Below are 19968 nucleotides of genomic sequence, written 5' to 3'. Positions count from 1 at the left end.
ACAGCTGGAGCAGAGGTGAGGAGCAAAGCTGCAATGGATCCCACACCACACCTGACTCCACAGCTGCTGGCTCCCAGGAGCCCAGGGACACAGGCAGACAACCAGAGCAGCACATCCTGCAGCCTGGGAGCAGGCTGCTCTTGGGGGAGCCATGTGGCTCTTAAAGCAAGGCTGTCATAAACTGCACAGTCAAAGCTCTTAAATGAGGCATGAGCAGCTCTGCCTTCTTTGGGAGGCCACTGGGCAGCTCTGGGAGTAGCTGGAGAGGCTGCACCTTTCCATGGCTAGAACAGAGCAGGCCAGACTTTGGTGAAAGCCCCCACAGGTAGGAGAGCCCAGCAGAAGGGATTGCAGCTGCTGACCAAAGCACAGCACTCTGCTCCCTCAAACTGAGCCAGGGGAAGGACTTGGGAGGGAGCAAACTCAGCTTCCCACAGGTGGAGATCTCAGCTCCTGGCTGTGGCTCCATCCACCTTGCCCAGACCTGCAAGGAGTCTTTGCCTGCAGCATCTCTCACAGAGGTTTTATTTCCTCCATAAGAAAATTGCTAAAATTTTGGCAAATCAGAGTGAGATCTGCGTTTGCTTTAGTTCTTTTGTTTCCATGAAGCAACTTAAAGTGTATTTAGTGAGTTTAGACCAATGAGAGGTGCTTTTTCAGTTGAAGATTCCAGCTGAAGAATGAAGGAATGTCAGAAGGAGGAGTCTTGACAATATGGAAGTACCTCAAGGGGTTGATCCTTCTTTTTGGGCCTTTTGTTCATGGATGCACAATCGTTCTCTTCATCATCTGAGAACACTGAGCCTTTTGTTTCACAGTTTGTCTCAGGTGGCTTCTCATACCTAATGTCCACACTTAATTCACCTATTTAACACAGCCATTTGCAGCCTAAATGTGAAGACAGGGGATGAGGAAATCAGTGATGGTTTGATTCACACAAACGTCACTCACTGCAAAGCCATGCATCTCCCAGGGATTAATAGACAGAAGGGTCACACACCACACTCTAATAATAGCAGCTGTAGGGTTAGAAATCAGTAGGCTCTTGCTTACAAAACCAATATAAAGTCTATTTTGATTATTTTTCACATAATTGAGACTAAATTCACAGCTTTTGATGTTTGGGAGGTTGACACTAAAAAGAGATTTTTTGGTTTGTTTGTTTGCTCAGGGATAAATAAAATAACTGATTTCTTGAATTGCTGGATCCATCCATAGCTCCTGCATCTACTGCTTCCTCTAGAAGACTCCAAATGGGTGTTGAAGTCCTCTGGTAAGCACAGAGAGAGCTGCCTGGGATGCAGAAATAGGAAACACAGCAGCACTTACAGACTTGAAACTGAGAGTGGTCAAGGCAAGCACTCAGTCTGAGATCCACTGAAGTTCTCAAAAGCTTCACCAGGCATTGAATGGACCCTCATCAAGTGAGTATGCTGCTGGAAAACCAGTGCAGGGAGTGGTTCTCTCTTCTCTCACTGTGGAGTAAATGTGGTGGAGCACTGGCTCTGCTGATGTTCCTGAAGGCAGTTTATGGCCCCATGACTTCAAACCACAAACACTTGGTGGTTCTTACCCTTGTAACTTATGGCACAATCTCTGTGGGACTGGTTGTGTTACACAACACAATCCATTTGCTGCCTAAATACACACAGTAAATGAGACAGTATTTTTAATGACCAGCCCAAAGCAAGAGGTACAGAAGAAGAAACTCAACATGACCAAGTTGCCTGTTTCTTACCAGCAGGGCTGGAGGTTTCTCTGTTTAACTGAAAGGGCTTTTTTGATTCCAAACCATGGTAGGAATGGAACTATTTGCTGTTTAAGTGGCACTAATCAGAATTACTGGGTGTATACTTTGTTGCATGAACATACGTAGAAATAATGCTCTGTTCTTCTTGTCTCAGCCTGTGTAAGAGTCTGCTGGACCAAAGACTGAACCCCAAAGACTGAAACCAAAGAGGATTCTTCAACATCTAATACTTACTAATCCCTTTTGATTCTTAAAGCCCAAAAGAACTGAGTTCTTCGACAGCTCTTCCAGTTGGGTAACAGAGAGAGGGGAAATGATTTGGCTACAGCAACACCACAAGTCATGGGCAGGTCACTGGGGCTCTCCCCAGATTAAAGTCAGCAGCTAATCACTCTCAGCCCACAGGATGCAGCTGCTGCTCAAAACAGCAGCCTGTGCACACCATCCTCTGCCCACTGACCCTGTGCTTCTACCCCTTTGTCACCATTCACATGGGCAGGCTGGAAAACACCACTGCAGCTTTTCAGGAAGAGCTGGGAGCTGACTTTTCCCCCAGCTGCACTGAAGATGTTGATAAGCACATTGCAGAGAGGCCCAGGATAATGCTGAAATGCTTTTGTTCTGTCTATAGTGTGAGTACTGCACCGTGGGGAGAATTAAATATTCTCTAGACCACATGGCAAAACAGTACAGGAGTATTATGGTTTATTATTTTATCCCTCCACTTGGGAAGTCATCCACTCAGGAGCAGCCTAGCTTAGAGCCTCTTAGATGTGGAAGCTGTTCTTTGCTGCCTGCCTAAGCCAAATCAAAATTTAGTCAAGTTTAGTAGAAGTGGCTCAGAACTTCTTTTAATGGCCTCACTGAGGTTTGCACAGTGGCCCAACAACACACCTCCAGCCATGTGCCACTGAGAGCAGACAGGGGCTTTCACCAGGGAAAAAGGGCTTGGAATGGGACAGGATGGAGGGGTGTTGGAGACCCAGAGTTGGGGTGGTCAGTGACCAGAGTGAGGAGACACTGGCTGTGGGCTGAATGAATAAAATCATGGCAATGTGCCATGCTGCCATTCTACAACCAGCCCCTCCACTGGAGAAGGAGCCAGAAGGACCTGTCAGCCTGACAGTGCTTCTGTGAATCCCATGGTTTTGCAGCACACATTGCTCTCTTCTCTACTGTCCTCTCTCTTAAATCAGATGCTGGGCAAAACAGATACCCAGCGAGCTCTGCCAGCCACGTCACCTCCGCAGCAGGCACAGTCTCCTGCAGGCTTTTCCATTCTCCCCATCAGTCCAAGCATCACATCCATGGCCTGAAGCTGCTTCCATGAAGATCAAGAGGAGAGCTCAGCCTCCAAGCTGATGCATCCTGCTTTGATCCCTGCAGCTGAGGTCTGTAAAGCCCACTGGAGGTTGGGCTGATGCCCTTTTCTTCCCTGCTCCATGTCATTGTGAGTGGGACACTGAAAACCACCCAAATGGGAACCAGTTTAGCTTCAGCCCCACTGAACTGGAAAAAGGAAGATGGGCTCTCCTAGGCTTTTCCACTACTCTTCTGGCCATGGATGAGAAAAGATCTGTAATATACACAGCACTTTCCTTCAGACCTGGGACAAGAAGGGAGGACTCCCTGCCCATCCTGCCTTGGGAAGGACATCTGTATTGTGAGCAATCCAAGCTCACGTTGATCTGCAGACTTTGGGATGCCAGCCTCTGTCCCACATTTGTGGAAGCATTCTGCTGTTGTGGGATGGTAGAGAACTCTTCTCCAAAGAGCAGCTGCTGTGTGAGCCCCAGCTCTGAAATGGTTATTTTTGTGAATATGGTGATGATATGATAAAAAACTGATTTTCTGACACCAAGAGAGTGAGTAAAAATGTAAAGCAGGGGTTAATCAGAAGAACAAACACACATGTGAGGAACTGCTGAGAAAGGAGATGGAGGTTTAAAGTGAATGAAAGGGTTCTGGGACACCAAGGGTTGTTACCAGAGAAGGTAAAGATTGAGGAGCTAAACATTGCCAGGGCTGGAGCATGCATTTTGAGGACAGCACTTGGCCTTGGGTGACCTCCTGTGTTTCTAAGAGCCATTTTTATGATCTGAGGCTGTGGGGCCTCAGGTCACTATCAGATGTCCCCAAAGGAGCAGAGTCAGCAGTGTGTGCTGCTCCAGGGAGCAGCCAACAACCCCAGGGACTGTCACAGCCAGGAGGCGGCTGTGTAAAAACATGGATCATGCACCAGACCTCTGCCCTGACTCTGTTTGGAAGAGTCTCACTCCCCATCCCAGGGTGGGCTGTGTTTTAGGTGTCTCCACCTGCTACATTTATGGCCCCACAGCTTTGTGGAAGGGGCTGAATTGCTGCAGAAGTGGGAAATGGGCTGGTGTTCCGGGACTAAAGCTGCTGCTGCCTCTTGCAAACACCTTTTCAGTGCACAGACCAGATTACACTCCTCCCTCCACTAAAGCAAGATAGAATCTGACTGGAAACAGTCTAAGGAAATGGATTATTCCAGTTAATTCCCTTGATTCCAGTTCCTATCATTCCATCATGATTCCTCCCAAAGGAACTGATACAACCAACACGTTGTGTGGGAAGCCCTGCAGATGGGCACATTTCAAGTTAAAGTAGATATTTGAGTGCTCTGATATTTGAGTTGGGATCTGAGCTGTTAATGCACCTCAGGGAACAACCCAGCATGGACCAGGAAATGTAGGGCCAGATCATTGCAATCTTTGCTCTCTGTGATTCAACAAGGCTAAGAAATTTCACTTGCAAAACTCTTCCTACAGCAATATCTGGGATTCAGCAGTGTGCTGGTTCAGCAATCACTTTGGTTCAGACTCTGGCCCATGCTGCCATGTAAATCTGGACCAAATTCCTTTGAATTTTCTTGAGTACAACAGAAGTCAGGACCTGGCCCACTCTAAGTGTAAGTGAACAAATGACTTTGATCTAGATCCTCTGAAAAATCTGTGCACTTAAGTAGAGTTACAGTGGGAATCAGGCAGTTTTGACATTGGACTTCCCCTTGTTTTGCCAGGCACAAGACTTCTTCCTCAGGAGCAATGGGGAAAACCACGGTCACAGACTACACAAACCAAGAGTGATGTATGTATTATTGTAATGGAAGGTACAGTCACTCCAGAGTTAAGCCTTTCCAGGGCATCATTCATATAAAGAGGTTTGCACACCACTTAATAAGCACAGGAGAACAGATATTTATTCTACGATGGCCATCAGCTTCTTTCCCCTGCAACAAAGATAAATTCACCATCATTTCCAAAAGACATTGACCCAAGTCCTGTACTTCCCCAGCAGATTTCATTGCCAAACCAAGGAGTTAGGAGCAGCCAACTACACCAGCACACACTGCCCAGGAGCCACCAAACAGAGGCAGAAATCCTTTCCAAAGCTGGAGTCAGATGCAACCAAAGCAAACAAGCCTAATTACATCAACAAAGTCATCCGTTAATGAAAACATATCCCACAAATGAGTGAGTTGTTAAGTGCTAGTCTATTCCAAACACCTCAGAGGAAAATTCATGCAATCTGTAACACTTACATCAGAGTCCCATAATATTTACATAGAGGAAAAGAAAGAATAAACTGTTAGGAGAAAACATTTGGGTGCAGAGGGGGAAGGAACATTGTTTCAGGACACAGAAATATTCATCTTTGCTTTTAGCATATCTGTCATTCTGCTGAAGTTTATTAAACAATAATTAATGTTTTCACTTTCTGCTGGTACAATGCAAATGTACTTAAAAACTACTGATTTTCTGTTAATTTTTATTCTTCCCTGAAGTAACCAAAATACATCTGAAACTATTTTTAAATTTCAAAAAGAAAATCACAAGTTGCTATTCAGAAACACCAGCGCAAAGTGATGCAAACCAGCCCTGTAAAAATTTGCTTCAGTATTTAGTAAAGGGAAATTTTAAGGAACAAAATGCCTAGAGCAACAGAAAATTGCTGTTTGTTCTTTAAGTTCAGTAAGGTTAAAAAAAATCCTCTGAATAAGAGCTGGAAGCAAAACTGGCTAAGAACCAAAATAAAACCACCTACACCATTTAATTGAATTAGTTCAGAGATGTACAATCAGCCCCCTTGACATAAAGTCAATTAGTGTTTTTAAAGCAGTTTCCACTGTAATAACTCATGTGCACTTCTGAGCACACCACAAAGGAGGGGTTGGATTCAGCTAACAGACCAATGAGGGGATTATTTAAAGCACAATTAAGTGGATGTCCCATCGAGGTCCTTGCTGAGCTGCACTGATGGCTGGGTGTCACCTGTCACCTTGTGGAGCACAGCCCTGCAGGGCACACCCAAAACAGACCCGTTCATCACAAGTGTCCCTGCACATTTCTTACACTGCCTAAGGCTTCTGAACACCATTTTGGTATTAAATGCCCCCTCAAATAATTGCAGTCCCAGCAATTCTCCTGGTATACAGCTGATTCTTCAATTCATGAGAGAGATATTTATTCTCTGCAAGAATTAAAATGGTTTCTCCCTCTCAACCACGCCCCAGGTCTTTGCAACAGCACCTAAGAGACATTAGTTGAGAGAACACCACCAAACATAATTTTGTTATTTCTTAAATGCTGGTCCCAAGCAATATTGTTTAATATTGAACAGCGTTTAAGCATTTGCCAGGCACTGCCAAAAGACAAACAGATATCCCTGGAGATTTTTACTCTGTCCTCTCTCAAAGGGAAAAGGAGCTCTTACATAATTGTACCTTTGTTATTGAATGCTGCAGCCTGACTTTCCACAGAACACAAAGGAGAAAAATCAGAAACTTGGGTAAAAACCTGCAGGGAGTTCCACCAGCAAAGGCCTGGCCAGGAACAAAAGCAAGAGGAGCTGGCACAGGAGCTGTCAAAAAGATGTGCTGGAGTACATCTGTCAAACAGGCTCGTGTTTCAGAGCAGCTGCCCAGAGCAGAGCAGCATGAATGTCCTGAATTGCATCAAGGCTTTGTCATGTGCAGACTGTGAGGCAGTGGGAGTGATCCAGCTGGGCAGGAAAGGGCTCTCCTGTGGAGCCCACAGCCTCAGCACAGAGGATCCCATCAGTGCTGACAGGGACAGTCCTGCCCCAGAGCAGAGGAGCCCAGCAGCAGCCAGCCCACCAGCACTGCTGGCAGGGACAGCTCCAGCTCAGGGGGCTCAGGATGCGCTTCAGGCTCTGCAGGAATGCACACTCCATGGCACCTGCAAGGTGTCATCCTCCTGACACCTCCTCTCAGGGTATCATCTAAGGAGCAGAATGCTTGGGCTTCTGCCCCACCAGCCTGTGCTCTGCTAAGAGCTGAGGAGGTTTCTGTGAGTCAGAGAGTGAAATAATTGAGTTTTACCTACAAGGGCATTAATGCAACTGCTCCTGCCAAAAAGACTGCACCAAAGCTCTAAAGCAGCTTTTAATATCCCTGCTTGAGGAAAGACTTGACTATCTGCCCATTTAGATTATAAACTCCTTGGAAATGAGAGCTGTTTAATGAAGGGACTCTGAAATTGGGTCCGCTAAAGTTTGCACCAAGAGAAGATGAGTGCCAATAGCTCAAGGCAACTTAGACCTAGCTAAACAAAATTAGATTCTTTCTTCCCCCAGCTTTTTGTGGCACTGAAAAATGTTCACATGACGTAGTCAGCTCTCCAAAGCTACCAAAGATGCACTCACAAAGGAGCATTTTAATGGCAGGCCACTGTCTGAGAGTGCATTAATGCATCTATTGCCTTGGAGACAGAGAAAGGGCAGCCTGTGGAGACAGAATGAACCCTGTGTGACACAGAGCCTTGGCACATCCCTACTGACATGGTCTAAGGGACTGGATTATGTTGGAGAGGAGGCAGGAACAGTAAAACAAGCCAATGTGAAAGACAGGGTACACAATTACAACAAGATCCAAATTACTTTGGGTCCAATTCATAAACATATTGGACTGACTGCTGCTTTAGCATCATTGAAAGACTTTCCTAAGATTACCTCATGACTTTTAAGCCCATAAGGATTCAGTGATTCTTTTTATAAATAACACTTTGAAGTCAAATCCATAAAGTAGGTTTAGGCTAAAATTAGAAGAGTTCTAATAAAATGCCCTGTGAATACAAATGTTTCATGGCTGTTCCAACAGATACCACCTCAAATGCTTCCTTGTCCTGCACAGTGGCACACTCACCCAGAAAAGGAAGGGTAACAAATCAAACCTGAGGGTGGGTTTGCCACCCAGGCAGGAACCATCAGGCTCCAAGCACCAGCACTGCACAGGGCTCTGGCACCAGCTGCAGGGCTCTGGGAAGGCACAGGTGGCTGCAGCACAGTGGCAGCACTGTGATCCTTTAGTCCTTCTGCTGCTGTCTCCAGGTTGATTAGTGTGCAAAATACACAAAAAGCACATGAGATGAGAAGAAAAGGAGTTACAAAGGTTTTTTTGCTTCCACCAACATGAGACACTGCCAGTCTGTATTTCTTTTTTCTCCCCAGACAAGCTGCTTGGCAGTCCCATCCTCTGGCATGCCCAAATTGGAGTTCTCCCACTCCTTTCATCTGTCACTGGGAAAAAAATGCAGAAGTGACATGTCTGGGCTCTTAGCAACCCAGCTAACTGGCACAGCACTGAAAAGACCACCAGCAGCTAAACCATTCCCTGCACCCCAACGTTTGTAAACACAACAAATGCTGGGGACAGTGGGGACATTTTTCAAAAATGCTTCTGCCAAAGACTGGATCAGGGAGAATCATTTCAAGCCTATTTTGTCTTACCAGGGTCTGCTGCTGGGATATGCTACATACCCTGCTCACCCCAAACACAAATGTCCTCTCCATCAATGGAGAGGCATGTGCCAATCCTTAGGGAACACAGCAAAACAGGGCTGGGCCTGAGGAGGTTTTGCTCTTGCTGCATTCCCAGTGGATTTACACTGAGGGACACGAGGCAGAGGAATTGCACTGCACAGCAAGGACATGGCACATCCTCTAGAAGAGAAAGGAATGAAGTTTTTCTCCAGAGGAACAATCCCCATCCTTGGGTAGCACAGGTCAGTATGGTGAGAAGCACTGAGATTCTTGCCATGAGCACACACGCAGCTCCCAAACCCGCTCACAGCCTGGCCTCCCCCTGCTCTGCCCCCCTGGTGTTAGGAAACCCAGTGAGCATCAGGAGCAAGCCAGGCTGGGGAATGCAGCCATGCCCAAAAGGGATGCATGGATGCCAGGACACAGGAAATCCAGCACTCACCTCTGAGGAGTCGGCACACCGAGCAACACGTGCACACTGAAAGAGGAGCTGAGCGTTAGGAACTCGTGGTGAAGCCACTCACTCTCAGAAAACACTTGGCACCACTTTGAGGGCCCTGGTGTGCACAGGGAGATGAGCAGCATGGAGCACAGACTCAGGAATGTGCCTCACCCCTGGCTGTGTCCATGTGGGTGCTAAGGATGGGGTTAGATACAACTCCCTGGTCTCACACCAGCCAACTTCACCAGCTTCAGTGGTTGTCAGACCTCTGAACAGAAGGTCCACTGGAGGGACCTGGGAGTGTGGATAAACAGTCTTGCATGGATGCACAACCCAGTGCAAAAGGCTGTATAGTAACAAACACAGGGTGCAGTTCTGGGATTTGTAAGGCTGTGTGCCTGCATTCTTTCAGTAGATTTAAAATTCTTGTAGAAGTCTGGCTGCTGCAACCACTCACACTGTGGTTGCACTGTGGTGTTCACAGGGGTCCCAAGAAGAGGTAAGACCTGAGGATCTGACTCCATGTTTAGAAGGCTGGTTTATTATTTTATGATATATATTATATTAAAACTATACTAAAAGAATAGAAGAAAGGATTTAATCAGAAGGCTTACAAGCAAAGGAAGAGAGTGGAATGACAATAAAATCTTGTGACTGACCAAGAGTCCAAGACAGCTGGACTGTGATTGGCCATTAATTAAAAACAACCACATGAGACCAATCCCAGATCCACCTGTTGCATTCCATATCAGCAGATAATCATTGTTCACATTTTGTTCCTGAAGCATCTCAGCTTCTCAGGAGGAAAAATCCTAAGGAAAGGATCTTTCACAAAATGTGTCTGTGACACTCACACATCTTCTAAAGAAATCTATCCACACATTCCTGAACCTCCTAAACCAGGAGGGTCCTACAGGAATTAATATCCTGATGGAATTGCCATAAGAATGAAAGCAGCCAAGGGAATTGCCTTGCACCCTTCAGTGAAAGCAGGTGATTCATAACTGTTCATGAACATGTGAACTTTACAGCTTCATCTTGAGCACAGTTTGTCTTCCAGGAAACAGCCTAAATTTCCAGTTTGAGCCTTTCAATTTAATGCTCACAGTGGCATCAATGACTCCACATTAAAGAAAGTTATTGAAGAAGAAAAGGGTTTGAGCTTGGTGTGATTTTCTTTAGTTATGATTATCCTGCACTGGAGACACTGGAAGTTCTTTAGTTTCAGAGTCATTTTAAAGCAGCAGCATTGAGAGCAGATGTCTCACTGTCCCTTGCACTGTCACTCTGGCCTCCACCTTCCTTGTCCCATTGCTGAGGTCTGTGCTGCTGCTCTCCCCTGGCTTGAGGATCTGACCCAGGTCAAGAGCAACTTGGAAGCAAGGGATAGCATTTAACTTGAACCAATTCCTTGACTGGGGTCAGCATGTAAAAATAGGATTTAAATGTGTCCAAAGGAAAAGACAGATGGGCCAGAGTCAAGCAGCTGGGTTACACCTTTTGGTGGGAGTGCTGCCTCACATTGGCTGGATGCTGCTGTGAAACCATGGGCTTCCTCAAGAGATCTGCTGTGGCTTCAGCCTCTGATCTTACACAGAAGGAAGCTGATCACAGTTTTGTGACAGTTTGGGAGTTCAGACAACATATATCTGGGTTGTTCTCACACATCTTTCTGGTTGATGGGCACTGAAATACCCAAACATATCCTGACTGCTGATGTTCCCCACCTTTGTTCTGTACTGCAAAGCTTTTGGCCCTTCAGCACAAGACCAAAAAACAGCTTTGATTCTCTCCTGCTCAGAGGCATGGAGAGTATCAGAAAGCACACTGTCCATTTCTGCTTTGCAATCATTCCAGGTAAGAATGATCTTAGCCTGGGACAAGCTTAAGCAGAAGAACACTGGGTTTGGGCAATACAGAGGGTGGCTGCATTGTTTGTGATCCTCTGCCCCAGGCAGCATCAGCTCTGCACACTGACTGTCCTGTGATGCAACACAAATTAAGGTAATGCTTTAAGGTTAAGAAGTGCAAAAGCTCCTGTTAATAAAGACAAGTCTGTGTGTGGATTGTTACTGGACATCCAGAACAACAGGATTCCCTTGGAAAATATTTGGAAATATTGTTCTGGAATTTACACTTTTCCATAACAATGCACAGCCACATGACATTTACAGTTCCCAAAGGAGAGAGGCAGCTCTGCCTGTGAAAGGGCACAGGTTGGATCAGGCAGAAGTAAAATGTCCCAGTCCATCATCTGGCTGCCAGGACAATAAACTGAGAAATGCTGAACCAAGAGTGAAGTGCAAAATCAGATGAAGAGGTGGAGGGCCTGCTGTGTGGAAGAAGGGGCTCACTGTGTGTCCTTGATGCCCATCAAAGAAAGGTGTGCACGTTCCCCTGGAGCTGTTGGTGGGCTCAGCAGCCCAAATCAAATCATGGCAAAAGCAGCCTCTGCCCCTTCATCTGGGTGTGGCTGCTGACTGGGTGTGAGGAGGAGGAGAAGGGTCTTTTTGGGATGAGTGGGCACACCTAGAGACTGCTCACGCTGTGTGCTGAGCAGTCCCACTCCTGCAGAAGGACCATCCTCACAGCAGAGCTGCACAGTGGACAGGCACCTCTGGAAGGCAGCAAAGACAGCAAAAGGGAGAGGGGACAAAAATGTAACAAAGGGTAGAGCAAAAGGAGCAATTCCCTTTGTCTCAAAGGCAGCTCTTGCTTATTCTACTTCTTGGCCTCATAAGACACTCTTGAGCAGGCAAAAAAAACCCTGGTGCTGTATCTGCAGGAGGTTGTTACAAAATGGCAAACTCTTCACACAGTACTTTGTGTCAAGAGGGGATTCAAAGAATCACAAACCCATCTAAGCAGCACGGTTCACATTACAAAAATAACAACAGAGGAAGCAAAACAGGCTGGGTGTTTGTGTAGCCTGGTCCTACAGCCAGCTCTGGCAGCCCACTGGTGTCAGGAGAGCCTTTTCACACACTTCAGTGGGCTTGGAAACACGCCCAAGAGTTGGGAAACCAGAACCTGAACCACTCACAGGGGGCTGGGGGGGTTAAATACCAACAAAACTGAATTTTAGCACTCCCTTCTGTACAGGGAAGGCAACAGACCTCTCCCTATGCCCCTGACTTTCCAAAGCACTTTATTGCAGGTATCACACCTGCTCTTAAACACAGCAGTCACACAGGAGGATCGGAACCAGCAACAGCGAGTTCCACCCCAGGTCTGGCTGTGTGTCCATGCTCAGGGCATGGGAGCTGTATAAACAGCTCTGAGCTCAGCCCAGAGCCCTCTCTTCTCCCAGGTGGGGCCAGCTCTCAGCACCCTCCACGCCAGGTGATGACAGGGCTTTAGATTTTACTGGCTAATTTAGTTAACATGCATTTTTATGTTCAGACATCATTGTTCCAGCTATACCTTAATTCTAACCATGAGTTTCAGAGCTCTCATCAAAAAGGGATGGTGGTTTTGGTGTTTCTGTCCTGATTGCTTAATCTAAAATTCTAAAATAGCAAGGCTATTACCCCTCAGAAACTGAGCTCTGCTCTCTTGTCAGTCAAAGCAAACACACCAGGTGAGAACACAGCTCTGTGTTTTTCACTGTGAGCCCAAACCTTTAAGTCCAGCCCTCAGCTAATCCCCTTAATTAGTGTGGTCACAAAGAGATCAAGGCGCAGGCACAATTCTAGCTGGCAGCAGTCAAGGACAATCAACATAAGCTTCCTTTGAATTACATAAAACTTTAGGTTTTGTTTTGGGAATCATTATCCTCCTGTTTTAAGGTTTCTGTTAGAACATTGGGAATGAAGCATTTATAGAAGGAAAGGGTAAGATGTTTCCTTTTCTTTTTTGTTGGTTCTTTTCTTAATGTTGCTAATATAATTTGTGCAGTGGGACTAGGATGGAAAGAAAAAAGAGAGGGAAATACCTCTAAAAATAAAAAAAAAAATCAAAACAAAATTATCTACTTCTGCTTTGGGTGACAAGTTGCTGATGGAAGAGGTGATAGAGCATCAGGAAAACAGAATTACAATGCAGGTTCTGTAATCCACAAGAAAAGTTGTCTATTTAAAATGAACACCCTCATGCCAAACACAGTCTGGGTCATTTTTGACGACTCCATCTGATGTCACATTGACTGTGTCCCACTATTTCTAAAGCAGGTAAAAAACCAGAGGAGCTCAATGTTTCTGTGAGGCAGTGGGGACACCTGACAGGGACATTGGGACAGGGCTGTGTGCCTGCTGTTCTGCAGTGGCTGCTGATGCCATTCTCACACAGGCATACATTACACGTATATATAGCACACTAATGGGCAAATTCTGTCTGTCCTTGCTGATGTCCAACTCTGCAACCAAACAAATATGAAGGGTGGAATGATGGAGCCATGTCTGGGCTTGGTGTGCCCAGAGCAGTGTCAGCTCAGCAGAACACAGCCCTCAGGAGGTGGCACAGTTTGGTTGGCACATCACAGCCTCACACACACACACACACACGACAGCTGACTCTGGGCAGTGCTCCCCTCCAGACATTCTGACTGCACACAGAATGGTGCCCACACCACACAGCACAAGGACTGCAGAGAGCACAACTGGATCTTGCCCTTCCTGTGATCAAAAGTGAGAGCAAATCACACGGCTGGAGTCTCCCAGCACCTGCAAGAGGAGTCTTTTTGTATTCTCTGCAGGTGGAGAATTAAGCACCTCAATAAAATCACCAAGTGAGATGAGACAGATAGAGGTCTTGGAAGATTTTGCAAATTTGTGCAGTTTCCATTTAAAAAAAAAAAATTAACCCAAAATCTTAAATTACTTGAATCCAAAATTTGTGATAAACACTTAGTCTGAGCTCAAAACATTTATGGACAATTTTTCAGAGATTCATTCTGAAAGATTCTTGTGCGCTATGGACACAAAACCAGACCAAAATAAAAAACGCTTGAATCTTGAGACAGGGGTTTGTGGCCAGGTGAGCTGATTTCACTGTCTCAAGAGCAAAACTACAAAGGCTGCTCTCCTCAATGTGGAAATAAGAGAAGTAAATTATGGTTTCTTTGTGTCATTATTTATTTTTGTCTAAATATGTGGCTTTTTAAGGACTTTCATATTCTGTGTGGGAGCACTTTATTTTCAGATTGATTCCTTCAAGAGACGTGTACACAAAACCTTATATAAAGATGAGAATAAAACCACTGTGCACCAACATTTCAGCTTAGCCATAAAGAAAATGTAGTCAACAGATAATATTAAAAAAAAGGAGAAGTCTGATTCACAGAATTTGTAAAAGGAATGAAGGATACTCTTTAGGAAGCATGAGACAAGACATTTCTAATACCATTCCAAAACTAAACCAAATTAGAAGGGGTAGCAGCCACCCAGGCTAGAAACAGGGCAAGTGTTTGCACAGACCTCAGCACACACAAGTTGAAACTGCTGAATTTCTCACTTGCCAGCATATATTTCACAAGCTCCCAAGTGCAACATGCCTGCAACTTTCCATGGCTCCTCATCTCAGCACTGGAGCTGAGTGAGCTTTGGTGGTGTGTGGGAATCCCAGAAACCATCTGGAGCCATCTCCTTGGGATAACCCTCCATGTCTCAGTTTTTGAGATCTAATCTGCCAAGCTACCTCCAATTAAATGTTTTGGATTTGGACTCAAAAAGATTTCTTTAATCAAGCTTGAAATAATTTTTTTAACTGAATCCTCAGGAATGGATCTTATTTACAGCATGATACTTCTTCCCTTTGTTCTTTCAGAATTAGAAAACAAACTATGGTCCTTAAAATAATTTTTTAACTGAACCCTCAGGAATAGATCTTATTTACAGCATGATGCTTCTTCCCTTTTTCTTTCAGAATTACAAAACAAACCATTGTCCTTAGGACACACAGTTTTTTCAGCATGGCTTGCAGCCCCCAGCCCAACTTTCCAGCTCAGGTTGCAAAGACTGAGCCTGGCTTCTCTGCACACTCAAGTCTCATCCTTGGTACCAGCCAGGAATAGTAACCATCAAATGATGATCCTGTTTTTTCCTCCTAAGTGCCAAGAGACTCAACAGCATGTCTGTGTCCTGGGAATTCTGGTATGTGCTGCCTGCAGTGTCTGTTTCTCTCTGTCCCTGCCAAGGGCATGACTTCATTGAACAGAGTGTGATATTCCAGACAGCACAGCACTGAAAATAACACTGGCCCTTACCTGAGCTGCCAGTGCCTTCTGATGCACTTCTGGATGGTTTTGGGTGGCTCTGTTTGCTGCCTGTCCGTACAGTGACCGAGGGAGGGACGGTGCTGCTGCTGTCCCCGCGAATGCTCGAGAGGTCCTGCATGCTGAAGCTCCGTAGCCTCTCAGACAGGGCTCCCTGTCCCTAGGGAAAGAAGCAAGTCAATAACACAAAGTCAGAGCCAATATTTTGAGACCTTTTTCTCTCTTTCTCATTGAAATCCACCAGGACAATAGGAAGAGAAAAAATTGTGTGGTCCAGTGAGCTAGAGATGATAAAAGAGCAACATTCCCTCTCTTGGCTCTTCCTTTTGGAGGGGTTCTGTGGCAAACATCTCTGATTCTTCATTGCAGTGATGTGAGCACAGAGCAGCCTTGGCCGTGTGTTGAATTTGCAGGCAATGCTGACCAGGGGAGAGATGAGTAGATCTGACTCCATGTTCTCAGAAGGCTAATTTATTATTTTATGTACTTATATTATATTAAAGAATGCTATACTAAAACTATACTAAAAAATAGAGAAAGGATACAGACAGAAGGCTTAACAAGAATGATAATGAGACCTCGTGACTCCTTCTAGAGTCCCGACACAGCTGATGGTGATTGGTCATTAAGTCAAAACAATTCACATGAAACCAATCAAACAAGCACCTGTTGGATAAACAATCTCCAAACACATTCCAAAGCAGCAAAACACAGGAGAAGCAAAAGAAAATTATTGTTTTCATTTTTCTCTGAGGCCTCTCAGCTTCCCAGGAGAAGAAATCCTGGCAAAGGGATTTTTCAGACAATATGACAGTGACAGTCATGTGTAAAGGAGCAGGGTGTTGCTTTGTCTTTCTAGTAGGTACTTTCCTTCACTAGAAATGAGTCAAACAGATGCTTGGCTTCAGAATCACAATTACATGATTACAACTGATCTAATTGCCTTTTAAAACTAACTATCTATGATGATATTTCCCAGCCATTCTCAGCAATACACAACATTTCCAGAGTACAGAAAATTTGAAATTTTAAAGTAATTTAAAAATATTGTTAAATTCCAAGAAAAATAACAATGCTTTTTTCATGCAGCTTAATGAAGAAATTAACTAATGCAATATTTTTCTTTCTTTTTACACTAATTCTGAATCTGACAACAAAGATATTCCTTGGTGAAAGGAATGTAACTGTAAAGGATGAGCTGGTTCAATAACACTTTCCATTAAAATTGCACCCCATCAAAGTGTTGACTGTGAGTATTCTGTAACCCTCATACTACACCACAGCCATAAAGTAGGAACATCAGAAGAATCATAGAACTTTTGAGCTACATTAAATGATATTCAGAATATTAATCGTATAACTGACAAAAATTACATTTATGTTTTAACATTTTATTGAGGGGGGAAGAGCTGAAAGAGCCTTGAGAGCACATAGTCTTGAAAAAATACTGAAGTAAACACAGAGAGCCTGATTCCAACATTCTTTCTGCAACTGTAAATTAGGAAAAGCTCATTGGATGGTTTGACTGAGATGAAATCAGAAAGAAGGCAAATAACAGGCAGTAAATATTGTCCTGTTTAACAAAAAGATGAGGCAACCTGGAGCAATTCACCCACCACTTTCATCTAGACTTGTATTTGTCCAAGGAGCCTGACCACTGCCCCAGGACAGGGCTGGGCTGGACCAGAACACATCCCTGCTCCCTTCTGGCATCCTGAGCATCCTGACCCAGGATGCAGGGCAAGGCCAGGGGAGAGCTCACTCTGGTGCTGCTGTGGCAGAGGGAAAGGACTCATCCTGAACACCCACAGTCAAAGCAAGACTGGAACATTCCTTGTTGGGCAACACTGCCTGTCCCCCATCCACTGGCATTGATCCCCTGGGAAGGCAAAGCAATAATTTACCTGCTGATTTATCAACACCACTTCAGAAATTCTGCATGCACAGTAAAGGAAAATCAGTGCCTCTACCTCATACCAATTCCTCAGCACCTTACTTTTAGAGTGTGTGAGTAGAGAGGGCATCAGGTGCTGCTACCTACAGTCACTGTGACAGTCTGCACTTTTTACATCCCAGAAAAGTGACAGACCAGTCATCTCCAGCTTTTCAGCCTGAAGCTTTTTGTACAAAAAAAAAAAAAAAAAAAAAAAAAGGGTTCAAACTTCCTTCTCAGCTCCACATTTAGCTTTCCTGCAGACTGTTACTAAGAAGCAGGAGACTTTGCTCTTTCCCACTAGCCTATTCTACTTTTGAAAGCATTTTAAATTGATGGGGCTTCTCTGCTCAAATACCAAGATGTATTATGTTGCTGATTTTATAGGCATGGCAGTGGAGTCCTTAGAATTTATATTTTGCTAAACTCTCACCTCTGCCCTCACATTCTCCAGCCTGGCACAAGAGTTGATGCCTGAATTTTGGCTACTCCTGCCAGTGGCTGAGCCACTCTTGGGGTATGTTCTCACTCCAAGAGGCATCTCCAGCTAATCCTCAAGCTACATTCACTCTGCCAATGTTTCTGGGCTGGTAACTGGAGTTGCCTTGCATGGCTGCTCAGCTGGGTGAGATCTCAGCTGCCCAGAGCTCAGTGCAGCTCTGGATGGGTTTTGGAACCTGCACTGAATTCCTGCACAGACACCCAGTGACTGATTCAGAGCCAACACAAGATATCCTACCCTGCAGCCTGATTACAACAGGCAGATCTCCAGTGAGAGCAAGCTGACCATTAAATAACATTTTGCTATTGCAGAATGACAGGGCCAGCAAAGCCAGAGGGTTAGCAACTGATGAACTGTAACTTGAGTGCTGTATTCCTCCCTCACCCCCAGCTCAAGTGTCAGCAGGGCTCAGCCTTTTCAGCTCCCCCCAGCTGCTCTGCTCAGCCAGCTAACCCAAATTCCATTGCATTCCAGCCAGCAATTTATGTGTGTGGACATGAGTCAGGTTAGAGATGAGATTCATGTGTCAGACCAGCCTGGCAGGGAAGATGACACCAACTCACTGCAAATGAAGAAGATGTGTTAATATTCTTGCAGTGCACCTTGTGGTATAGCAGCACAGAATGATCAAAGGCCCCAGGAGAGCTTTGAAACAGGGACCTGAGGTGTGCCTGTCATCTGTGGGTCTGTTACATCAGTGTGTAATACAGAGCCTTGAGCACAGACTGAAGCAGCTGAACTAAACAACTTGGACTTTCTCCAGGAAAAAAAGAACTAAAATTGCCATTTTTTAATTTTTGCTTTAATTTAACTTGAGTTTCTGATAGCAAAAATAAAGATTGTTTATAAAACAGGCAATAGCAAAATATTACTGTTACTGTTCCCACCATTCTATGAAACATTTTTTCCAAATCAGAAATGGCAAGAACAGCATTGAGTGAAGGCACTGAACACCTGTGAAAACCTGCAGAGCTCCATTTCCTTTCTTTGGCCTTTGTAGGGATAGACCCAATTTATCTGCTCTAGAATACAGTGTAACACTCACAGCTCTTTCCCAGTTACCACAATTTTACTTGACCCCAAAATAGAAATGTGACAGAAATTACCACAGAAAGGGGATGGTTTCAGAGGAAAATGGAAAATATTGTTTACTAACCTTTATTTCCCTGCCACAAAAGCAGCTGGTGTAGATGAAATCACAAACATTTGAAAAGCCAGCATGGTGAGGGTTTGCAGAACCATGTTTTAGAAATAAAGACTTTATCCAGATGTAAAGTTTATTATTCCACAAAAATATTTATCTTTTATTAGCAAAAGAAAATAACAAGTTAAGAGCTTTATTTCTCAACTGGATAAATTTAGCACAGCACATGTTTTGTGCTGTGTTTTGTTAAAACAATCATGTGGAAGATGAAGAGCAGCTGTTTGGGGGAATTTTTGTTTACTATTGTGGCCATGATCATGCAGATGCTCTTCCAACTGCTATAGCCATGAGAGATATCCCAGGAATTTCAGCACAGGGAGAGGATCCAGCTCCTGAGGCTCTGCCTGTGCTGCAGGTCAGAGCCATGTTTGCAGCACATCCTCACAGATCTGGGCTAGTTTATCCTAGAGAGTGTGACAGGAGCTGTAGCAACACCATTTCTGTGTCAGCAGAGAAACAGCTCAATGATATTACAAATCTGATCCTGGGAGGGCTGTGGGACTAAGGATGACACCACCTCTCTGCTCCTCACTGAGCACCAGCAATGACTGTGCTGCCAGGGTGGGACCTGTGTTTTCAGGACTTCAGAGGACACAAGCAAGAAATGGTGCTGATAAACTGAGCCTTAACTTCCCTGGGCACAAGATTTCCTGCCTGGACTCAACTTCCCATCCAGCTTCTCTTCAGACATGGACCACCCCTGAGGGCATGAAACTTCTGGTTTTACAGACAGTGAGGCTCTGGGGAGCACAGGGGGGAGCAGGGGTCTGTCTGTTCCCTGATCACTACAGTGCATCCCTCCCCAAATTCATCTGATCTGCCCACAGGTAAAGGTACAGCACAAACTGAACGTGGAGCTCTTCAGGCTCATTTCCCCAGGATCTACCAAGCTCCCAAGTCCTCTTTTTACAGAGAAGAGCCAGGGCTCAGTGCTACTGAATAGGAGAAAGGACAAATACTGAAAAGGACATGGAAGCATCCCTGCCAGTCACTGCTTTGACTTGATATCACCCTTATTTGGATTCATGACTGCACCAACAGTATGAGGGCACTGGCCACCAAGACAAGCTGCAGAAGCTCATTTTTGATTCAAAGTGAAATAAAAACTCCCATCCACATGGC

General features: G+C 45.0%; 1 protein-coding gene across 3 annotated transcripts in view; it reads right to left on the bottom strand.

Moving 5' to 3' along the window:
* The window catches only part of REEP1 (receptor accessory protein 1), a 67613-nt gene that overhangs the window by 5215 nt on the left and 42430 nt on the right, over positions 1-19968 (bottom strand). For 2 of the 3 annotated variants that reach the window (XM_084205221.1, XM_084205223.1), the window contains 3 exons: positions 15199-15367; positions 8997-9032; positions 725-864 (listed from right to left, as the gene is read on the bottom strand). In XM_084205221.1, the coding sequence (XP_084061347.1) occupies positions 725-864; positions 8997-9032; positions 15199-15367 (345 nt within the window). The remainder of the gene's footprint in view (positions 1-724; positions 865-8996; positions 9033-15198; positions 15368-19968) is intronic. The other variant, XM_084205222.1, reaches the window with a different exon arrangement.

This window comes from Fringilla coelebs (assembly GCF_963513975.1).
Source record: "Fringilla coelebs genome assembly, chromosome: 4".
NCBI classification, from domain to species: Eukaryota; Metazoa; Chordata; class Aves; order Passeriformes; family Fringillidae; genus Fringilla; species Fringilla coelebs.
Note: the sequence above shows the minus strand (reverse complement) of the source record. Positions and strands in the feature narration are given on the sequence as shown.